The following is a 10,806-nucleotide window of genomic DNA, read 5'->3' as shown; positions in this document are numbered from 1 at the left end:
TAAAAAAAAAAAAAAAAAAAAAAAAGAATTTTGTAAGAAACATAAAATAATCATGCATGATTAGAAAAAGTATATCCAAACACTGGAATGTTATTAAGCCTGAAAAAATAGCATCAATACTTGATGACATATAAAGATGTATATTTCATGTAAAAAAAGAATCAGATGGCAGAACATGTATGGCAAGATCTCATTTTATTGAAAGATAATACACCTAGATCTGTACCTATATTTTTTTCTCCATCTCTAATTCTGTAAACTTTTCTATATCCAAACCCTGGTAAATGGCTTTAAGTCCCCTTGAGGAAAGTTAGGTGAAGGCTTACAGTGTACATTTTTGGCTGTGTAGCAGGGTAGTTCAGCAACAGGATCCAGTCTCCCATTCATTCAAGCTGCTCTGGCTCTATAAACTAGTTCAGGTCTGAGAATTGGTTGATGTACCATAAATCTCTTTTGCAGTGATTCAAGTCAGACTTTTGTTTGCCAGACCTAGATCTCTTCTGTTTATACAGATCAAATAACACTTTAGTCAGCTATCCATCTACTTCAGTTCTAGAGACTTCATGAGCAAAGATCTCTGCAGTCAAATCATTCTGATCTCTGTTTCAACTCTGCTATTCACATGACAGCCCACGTTGTTTCTGGCAATTGTGTGCTGCCACTTAGACTCTGCCACCCTGAGGTCCTGCCATTCCAGGCAGCAGTTTTCACTGCATTCCTGGCTGCAGTGGATTGAGTTATGCTCCCCTCAAAACTCCCTGAAGCTTAAATTGTGTCCCCCAAGTTTTATGTATTAGAATCTTGGCTCCTACTGTGACTGTTAAGAGGGTGGGAAATCCTATTATGGTAATTGAAAGGTGGAGCCTTGAAGAGGTGATTAGATTGTGGGATGGTGCTGTAGTGACTGGATTAATAATGGTGATCAGGGTTGTGGTTCTGAGGGCTTTAAAAGAAGAGGAAAGTCTGTCTTTCTCTCTCTGCTCTCTCTGCTTCCACCATCTTGCAATGTGAGACCCCTGAGTCACTGTCGCCACCATCAGATGGACTTTGGACTTCCCAGCCTCAGAAACTGTAAGCAATAAATGCTTTTCTTTATACATCACCCAGTTTCAGGTATTTTGTCATAAGCAGCATAAACGGACTAATACACTGGCCTGCACTGAATTAGCCACCGCGGCATTCTTCAAGGATGCTGAAACTCCTCGCTGCAATGTATTTCACAAGGCTTTGAGTAAAAGGTCTATATTTGGATCCCTCTGCCTCTCCACGGTCCCTTGACAATTCTAATCAAGGATGACCTTCAGCGTGGAATGGCTGTTGTTTAACTTCTGCCTCTCAAATAGCATGACAATTTCTCATGATCTAACCCTGATCCAGAACCATACAGGGAAAGTAAATTTGGAAAATTTAGTTCCAATTTAGTCTGGTTGACACTGTACAAAACCACCAGATAATTATAATGTGTAATCTTTCTTCTTCCCTCCCCTCCCTTCCTTTTTTCCTTCCTTCCTTCCTTCCTTCTTTTTTCTTTAACACAATGGCTAGAATCACGAGTATAACATTGAATATTGGTTGGGATAGAAGCCATTCTTGTCTTGTTCTCCATCTCAAAATGAAAGATTAAAACATTTCACCACTGATCTGCTGTTTACTGTAGGCTTTTTGTAGATATCCATTTTCAGTTTCTTATATTCTTTATTACTAAAAATTTTTGTCATTGAATCGTGTTGAAGTTTATTAAGCACTTAGGCTGCATACTCTTATACTGAAGTAATCATATCTGTTTCTCTTTTATTTGGTTAATGTAATAAATTGTTTTGATTAATTTTTGAAAGGTAAACTGATTTGGAATTTCAATTTTACATTCTTGGAATAAATCAACTTGATTGTAAAATTTAATCATTTTAAAATCTTGTTAAATATGCTTTTCTAATATATTTTTAGATGTTCTTAGTGAGATATAACTTATGTATCATAAAAGTCACCTTTCTAGAGTATACAATTTAGTGGTTTTTAGTATATTCACAAAGTAGTGTACATGGTCTGAATGTTTGTGTCCCCGCTTCCCCCCAAAAATTCACATGTTGAAATTCTCACCTCCAAAGTGATGGTATTAGCAAACGAGGCCTTTGGGAGATGATTAGGTCATGAGGGTTCTGCCCTCCTGGATGGGACTGGTGTCCTTATAAAAGAGGCCTGCATGAGCTCTTTTGCCCCTTCTGCCATGTGAGGTGACTCTGTATCTGCTGGAGGCTTGATCTTGAACTTCCCAACCTCAAAAACTGTGAAAAATAAACAATAAATTTCTGTTGCTTATAAGCTACCCAGTTTATGGTATTTTGTGATAGCACCTCAAACAGACTAAGACACTGTGCAACTAGCATCACTAACTAATCCTAGAACACTTTCATCACCCCATTCCTAATATATTTCAAGGAGATTAGACTACAGTTTTCTTTTTCATAATATTCTTCTGAGGTTTTGATATCAAATTTATGATAATCTCATAAAGCCAGCTGGTAGAGTTCCACATATCTGCTTTCCCGTAATGGTTTGTGTGAGATTGGTATAATTTCTTATTTAAATGTTTGAAAAAGGGCCAACCCCGTGGCTCACTCGGGAGAGGATCCTGTATAGGGATGGCCGGTGCGCTCACTGGCTGAGCGTGGTGTGGACGACACCACACCAAGGGTTACGATCCCCTTACCGGTCACAAAAAAAATAAAATAAAATAAAATAAAATAAATGTTTGAAAAAATTTACCAGTAAAGCCATATGGCCTGAGTTTACTTTATTGGAATGTTTTTTGTCCCAACCATTTTTCATACCATGTAGACATTTTACTGAAATATAACATATATATAGTAAAGTGCACAAATCTTGATCGTGCGGTTCAATAAATTTTTTACAAAGTGAAAACACCTATTTAGACAGCATTCAGATTAAGATATAGAACATTTCTACACCTTCAGACACTTTCCTAGTTATTATCTCCCTAAAGTAACCATTATTCTGATTTCTGTCACCAAATATTTGTTTTGCCTCTTCTTGAATTTTATATTAAAAGAATCAAAAAAAAAAATGAAAAGTATGTATCCTTTTGTGTCTAGCTTCTGGTCAGTATTATATTTGGAAGATTTATTCATGTTGTTGGATGTAGGATTAGTTGTATCTTTTTAATTATTGTATTGTATTTCATTGTAAGAATTTAACACAATTTGTAAATTTAGCTGTCGAGATACATACATGCATGAAATATATACATAGATGTATAGATACAGATGTTATATGTATTTTTATATATCTATATATTATTTGTGTATGTCTACATATGCCTATAAATATTGTATATTTGTATATATCTATATACACATAGATATATACATATCTTAAGTGTTTCATGCATGTATGTATACAATTTTATTGATTATATTTTTATAAGTGGAATTGTTGGGTATGAACATATTCAGTTTTAGTAGATAGTGAATTCCTAGATTTTGTAAAGTGGTTGTACAAATTTAGACTTCCGTCAGATGTATGTGAGAAGTCCAGCTACTCCATATCCTTGGCAGCTTGGTATTTATCGGTTATTTAAATTTTAGCTATTTTGATGGCTCACTGTAATTTTAATTTATATTTTCCTAATAATTTATGATGCTGAGTACCTTCTTGTATGCTTGTGAAGTGCCTGTTTAAAACTTTTCCCATTATTTACTAGTTTGTCCATGTTTTTATTGTTTTGTAGAAGTTCTTAACATATTTTCATAGTTTCTAATAAGTGAAACACAAATAGTTTTTTCAGCACATGATTTGTCTTTTTGTTTTCTTCATCATGTCTTTTAATGATGGAAGTTCTACATCTTGATAATGTTCAGTTTATGAGTCTTTTTCTTTCTAGTCACTGCTGCTTCTGTTCCATTTAAGAAATCTTTGCTTGTTATGAAGATATTTTCCCATGCTATATTCTAGAAACTATTGTTTTATTTTTATCTTTAAGCCTATGATTTATCTCAAATTTATTTTTATGCATGGTGTGGAGTATGGTCAAAGTTTGGAGGTTTTGTTTGTTTTTCTTAATGAATACTCAATTGACCTAATACCATTTATGATGACCTTATATGTGGGTCTCATTCCAGACAGGTTTTGGTCCACTGATTTATTTACCACACTGTTTTAATTACTATTGCATATTAAGACTTGATATCTGGTAGCATATATCTTCTAACTACATGCTTCTTCAAGATTTACTTGGTAATTCTTGGCCCTTTCTGTATAAAATTTAGAATCAATTTCCACAATAAGCATCTTACTTGAATTTGTATTGAGTTTCTACTGACTCATTAGATCAATTTATGGACAATTAACAAATTTATATTTTTGAGTTTTTCTTGCACGAACATGATATATCCCTCTATTTTTAAGATATTGTAAAATTTCTCTCAATAATATTTGCTAACTTACAATATAGAAGTCTTGTACATCTTTCATTAGATTTATTTCTAGATAACATTTAAAAATTTTTATTATCTAATTATCTAGTTTTTAGACATGCACTTCTTTGATCTTGGATCTGCATCTTTTTGGAATTTATTGCACCATTATGTCATCTTTGAATCTGATGAACTTTTAAAATATTTTCCTTTCTGTGTCTTTTTTTAACTTCTCTTGCTTTATTGCATTGGCTAGAATCTGCATGTGGATATCCAGCTTTCCCAGCACCATTTGTTGAAAAGGCTGTCCTTTCTCCCTTATATATTTTTGGCACCTAGTCAAAAATCAGTTGGCTGTTAATGTGTGAGTTTATTTCAGGGCTCTCTATTCTGTTCCTTTGGTCAATTTGTCTGTTTTTATGCCAGTACCATGCTGTTTTGGTTACTATTGCTTTATAGTATATTTTGAAGTCAAGAAGTGTGATGTCTCCAACTTTATGATTTTTCACCAAAGATTGTTTTAGCTATACAGGGTCTTTTAGAGTTCTGTACAAATTTTAAGATCATTTTTTTCTGTTTCTGTGAATAATGTCATTGGTATTTTTATAGGAATTGCACTGAATGTATAGATTGCTTTCGATGATATTAATTCTTTCAACCCATGAACGTGAGATATCTTTCCATTTATTTATGACCTCTTCAATTTTTTTCACCAATGTTTTATAGTTTTCATTATAGAGGGCTTTTACCTCCTTGGTTAAATTTATTCCTAGGTATTTCATTTTTTTTGGTAGCTGTTGTAAATGGGATTACTTTCTTGATTTTCTCTTTGGCTATTTCACTACCAGCATACAGGAAGGCTATGAATTTTTGTGTGTTGATTTTGTATCCTGCCTCTATAGTGAATTCATTTATTAGTTCTAGTAATTTATTAGTTCTAGTAATGAGTCTTTAGGGTTTTCATGTATAGGATCATGTCATCTACAAATAGGAATAGTTTGACCTCTTCATTTCCAATTTTTTTTTTTTTTTTGTCTTTTTTTTCGTGACCGGTAAGGGGATCGCAACCCCTGGTGTGGTGTCGCCTACACCACGCTCAGCCAGTGAGCGCACCGGCCAGTCCCATATAGGATCCGAACCTGCAGCGGGAGCATCACTGCACTCCCAGCACCGCACTCTCCCAAGTGCACCACGGGCTCGGCCCTTCATTTCCAATTTGAATGTCCTTTATTGCTTTCTCTTGCCTTATTGTGCTGGCTAGAACTTCCAGTACTCTGTTGAATAAGAGTGGGAATAGTGGTCTTGTTCCAGTTATTAAAGGAAAAGCCTCTTATTTTTGTCCTATCAGTATGATATTAGCTGTGGGTTTGTCATATATGGCCTTGATTGTGTTGAGATATGTTCCTTCTATACCTAATTTGTTGAGTGTTTTTATCATGAAGAAGTATTGGATTTTTATATCATCAACAGAATTAAGAAAAAAAAATCATTTCAACAGACACAGAAAAAGCATTTGATAAAATCCAACACCCCTTCCTCCTGATAACACTTCTCTCTTATAAACATTATACAGTCAAGTTTTGTTGTTTTATTCAGTCTGGAAATCTTTGTTTTAAATTGCAGTGTTTAGAACATTTAAATTCAATATGGTTACTGATATAGTTGCATTTATGTCTAACACCTGGTTATTTGCTTTCTATTTGTTCCATGTGTTTGTTCCTTTATTTCTCATTTCTCACATTTTTGATGAATAAAGGATTTTTATAATTACCTTTTTCTCCCCAATAGCTTTTTAGTTCTCCTTAATTTTCTTATTCTTTTAATGATTACCCTAGAGATGACAATATACATCCTTGATTTATTGTGATATAACTTAAATTGTACTTTACAACTTCCTGATCAATGCAAGAACCCAAAAAGTTTAATTCCACTTGCACCCTCCCACCCTTTTCCTATTGTTGTCTTACATTTACATGTATTTTATATCTCACAAGACATTACTTTTACCTTTATAAAAACAGTATTTATCTATATTTACCCTGTAGTGAATTCTTATAATTTTATGTTGCTCTGCCATTCACTTTTTATTATTTAATAATGTAAAAATGTATTATGATGAACTTTTGAAAACAAAAATGTTCTTAACTATCTGATTTAGAGAATTCAAAACCATCAGAAGAGAAGAGATGCCTAAGAGAAAGGAAAAAAAAACTTAGATCTTAATGAGAAATGAATTTTAAGTTTGATTTCAATCTCCCATAACAAAGTCTGTGAAAGAAAATGAATGATAGTTACATATTTAATGAGTTATGCAATACATATAAAGATTTTTGTACCCTAAAAGAATTACGGAAAATTAATGTTTGGTAAAATATTTGCATCAATGGTGCTTTGCAGACTGCTTAATAGTCTTTTTTTTTTTTTTTTGATTCTCTAAAAAGATCAATAAAATTTGCAAACCTTTATCAAGACTGACCAAGAAAAAAAAAGAGAAGACCGAAATTACTGAAATCAGAAATAAAAGGCACAGTAGAGCAGTTGCTTCTTCTACCATGCTGGAGTGGCCTTTGAGGAGAGAGACGTCCTCTTCTTTTTGCAGTCTCCACTGGTGACTCTCCTTATGTCACTGCAGCTGGGTGTCTGGTGGGCTGCCTGCACAGTAGCTTTGGCTACTGCTGTGGCATCGAGCTGCCCCTGTGGCAGCCGTGGTTGCATCAGTGGCTGTGGTGGGCCTCCCGCGAGGAAGTGGTGTTTCCAACATGCTCCTTGCCTGTTTCTTGGCAAGGGATGCTGCCCTTGGCTCTTGCCTAAGGACCCTGGGCATGCTGTGTTTCTTGCCTGCTTCTGGCAGAAGAGGATGGCCCTCTGCTCCTGCCTTAGGACCCCAGTCATGCTATCTGTCATTCATTTTGAATATGTTAAACTTTCTCATAACAGAAGCAGGGCTCTGTCACCCTTGAGACAGTTTTTAAATTCCTCAGTGGGGTAGATCAAGATATATGCGTTATACAACTGTTTCTTGGTGACCACTTCCATATGGGACATGTAGATACAAGCTACTTGACTGGCCCCTCTGATCACTGTGCACAGCATGGACTTTGCAGACATGCTGGAGTGATCACCGGGAACTTGTGCCTGCTTTCTTTAGGCCCACCAGTTAGAACTCCACATGAGAAACTTTCTTGGGTTATACCCTAGACTCCAATAAAAGCTTTGTTCCATGGGTCCCTCCCTCTCTCTCTCTTTCTTCTTGCTGACCAAGCTTTTTGTGGTCTTTGGGTATGCTGTGTGCCCCCAGTGCCTGTAAGTAATAAAATCTTTATTTCCATCTTGTGTTTCTCCTAATCATTGAAGAAGTGCTCTCCGTCTTAAAGATCCTAAATTAAAATATACCCACATATGAACTCTTTCTGGTGCTGGTCCTCCTTATTCCAGTTCTATTGATTCTATATGAAACAATTTTCTTCCTGCCTGAAGAACTCTCTTTAGCATTTTTGCATTGTAGGTCTTCTGGCAATAAATTATTTAAACATCTTTCTTTTTTTTTTTTTTTTTTTTTTTTTTTTTTTTTTTTCGGGACCGGCAACGGATCGCAACCCTCAGTGTCGCGCCCGTACTGGACCGGGACCGGCAACAGGATCGCAACCCTGGGTGTTGCTCCCGCACCTCGCCCAGCCAGTGAGTGGCCGGTCTGTATGTGGGATCCGAACCCTCAGCGGGAGCGCCGCTGCACTCCCAAGCAGCACACTGTAGCAGTGCGCCACAGGGCTGGCCTAAACATCTTTCTAATTGTGGTTCTTTTGAAGATTATTTGTCTATGTTTCTTGGCTGCTTTGAAAGTTAATTGGACTTGATTTTGTACAATATTGCTATGACAAGTATAGGTAGGAATTTCTTTGTGTTTGTATTGCTTGGGTTTATACAGCTTCTTGAATCTGAATTAATGAAGTCTTTCACCAGTGTTGGAAATTTCTTAGTCATTACTTCTTCATATGTTGTTTATGCTCTGTTATCTCTATCCTCACATTGTAGGACTCCACTTAAACATGTCCTAGGCTTTATCCCTCTATCCTATAATTCTCTTATTTTTGTCTGTATTTTTGATCTTCTTTATACTTTGTTTTGGATATTTTCCTTACGCTTTGTTCTTTATGTCTCTTTATGTTTCATTCTGGGTATTTTCTTCTGTCCTAGCTTCCAGTTCACTGATTTTTCTTCAACTGTGTCTAACCTGCCATTAATCCTATCCAAATTCTTAAGTTTAGTATTTGTATTTTCCAATTCTAGAATTATTTGGTTCCTTTCCAAATTTGCTGTTATTTTTAATAGTCTGTAGTTCCTACCAAAAGTTTCAGTTTTGTGTATTATATCTTTGAATGAGTAAACATAGTTATTTTAAAGCTATTGGTGAAAGTTTCCATATCCTTGTTCTAATGGGTCAGTTTCTATTATCAGCAATTATGCTGATCCTTTTTCTTGTTATTTTATCTTTTCAAGTAACTGGTTATCTTTGATTGTGTAGCAGAAATTATATTTGAAATCATGTCTATAGAAGTAATTTCAAGGTCTTGGATGACCTAACTTCCTCCAGGGATGATTTTTTTCTGTAGCTTCTGCCAGGCACATGGGGACACTAGCAATATGGGACCACTTTAATTCAATCTCAGAACCTATGATTTTTCTTAGCCACTTACAGTATTTTATGAGCAGTTCCAGTCTTTGAGATACCAGGTTTACTTTCAATTGACTCTGATTCCCTACACCTAGTTCTTTGTGGTATCAGTACACATCAGAGGTAATACCAGAGCTCCCATTTTGGGCAGTCCCTAGACTCCAATTTTGTCCCTTAACTTCATGAGACTCCCAGTTACCCCCTCCTGATCCAGCCCCCTATTTCCAAGGTGAAAGCAGCCCAAATGTCCAGTCTTACTTGGGTTTTCATCTTTTCCAAGATCTTGGCCCAGAAATGCTTCACTAATTTGTTAGCTCTCTGATGCCTTCAAAGATTTTTTGTTTGTTTGTTTGTTTTTAATTTACAGTATTTATAGCCTTTCTTGGGGGGAAGAGAGAGATTGAGCAATGTTTGATTTGAATTATCGAGATTACCACTATGAGAGGCAGAAGCCCCTTAAGAATTTTAATTTTTAATTTCCAGTGTTTTGGGGGTTTGATTGAAGTTATTTAGTTCTAATTTATAGCAATACAATATACCATGTACTACTTCTTCATTTTCAGATGTACTTAGGGGCTTTTGTGGACGAATATATGATCACTTTAACATAGATATCCTGCTATAATATCAAAGTTAGGTTTGAAAAAATGAGTTGGTAAGGTTTCTGTCTTTTACTTATCGTGAAAATTTTAAGTTACATTTGGAAGTATATGTTACTTGAAAGTTTGATAGAACTTATCTGTGAATATTTTTTTCAATTCTTACAAGTTTCTCGGTCACATCTAACTTTCTACATCTTCTTGAATGAATATTGGTAATTTATATTTCCATTTATATCATGTAGATTTTTTAAATGTTTAACATAAAGTAGTTTATAGTTTCATAAATATTCTCATATATATGCAAAAATACTTAAATTCTAGTTTCTACTGCTGTTTGTGTTTTTTCTTTTCCCTTATACTTTTTCATTTAACCAAAGTTTTTACATTTTTTTTTTAAAGCTATACTCAGTTAACAAAAAAAATGGAAATTAAGAAAGCAAGTGGAAGAGAGTAGGGGAAAACTGTGTAAACTATATAATAATATGATCCAAGAGCTATTTAAGATGAAAAAAAATGGGGATTGTATTAATAAATGCATGTGTTTACAGGAAATATAAGTAGGAAAGGCAGAACACATGCTATTATGCTCACCTAAGTTACAAATTTGTAAAAATGTATCTACATGTTAGCAAAGATCAAAAGCAAATATTAAATGTGAAAGTAGCTACAGTTTAGTGACTCATTAGATTTTTCTCACTTGTTATTTAAATTCACTGTTACTTAATCTCCTCATGCTTTTCCCAGATATTCTTTGTGGGCCACCCCCAGCCATCGCCAATGGAAATTTCTTTAGCACCGACAGAGAATATTTTCAGTATGGATTGGTGGTGACCTACCGCTGCAATCTTGGAGACAGAGGGAAAAGGGTGTTTGACCTCGTGGGCGAGCCCTCGATATACTGCACCAGCCATGACGATCAAGTGGGCGTCTGGAGTGGCCCTCCCCCTCAGTGCATTATACCTAATAAGTGCACGCCTCCAGAGGTGGAAAACGCAGTAATGGTATCTGGCAACAGAAGATTATTTTCCTTAAATGAAATTGTGGAGTTGAGGTGTCAGCCTGGCTTTGTCATGAAAGGACCCCCCAGTGTGCAGTGCCAGGC

The 10,806-nt window shown here is 35.3% G+C and overlaps 1 protein-coding gene across 1 annotated transcript in view; it reads left to right on the top strand.

Moving 5' to 3' along the window:
- The window catches only part of LOC103596051 (complement receptor type 1-like), a gene marked incomplete at its 5' end in the record, with an annotated part of 89,794 nt that overhangs the window by 24,883 nt on the left and 54,105 nt on the right, over window positions 1–10,806 (top strand). The window contains one exon of the mRNA XM_008579609.1: window positions 10,449–10,799. Within this exon, the coding sequence (XP_008577831.1) occupies window positions 10,449–10,799 (351 nt within the window). The remainder of the gene's footprint in view (window positions 1–10,448; window positions 10,800–10,806) is intronic.

This window comes from Galeopterus variegatus, unplaced genomic scaffold (assembly GCF_000696425.1).
Source record: "Galeopterus variegatus unplaced genomic scaffold, G_variegatus-3.0.2 Scaffold1921, whole genome shotgun sequence".
Lineage (NCBI taxonomy): Eukaryota > Metazoa > Chordata > Mammalia > Dermoptera > Cynocephalidae > Galeopterus > Galeopterus variegatus.
Note: the sequence above shows the minus strand (reverse complement) of the source record. Positions and strands in the feature narration are given on the sequence as shown.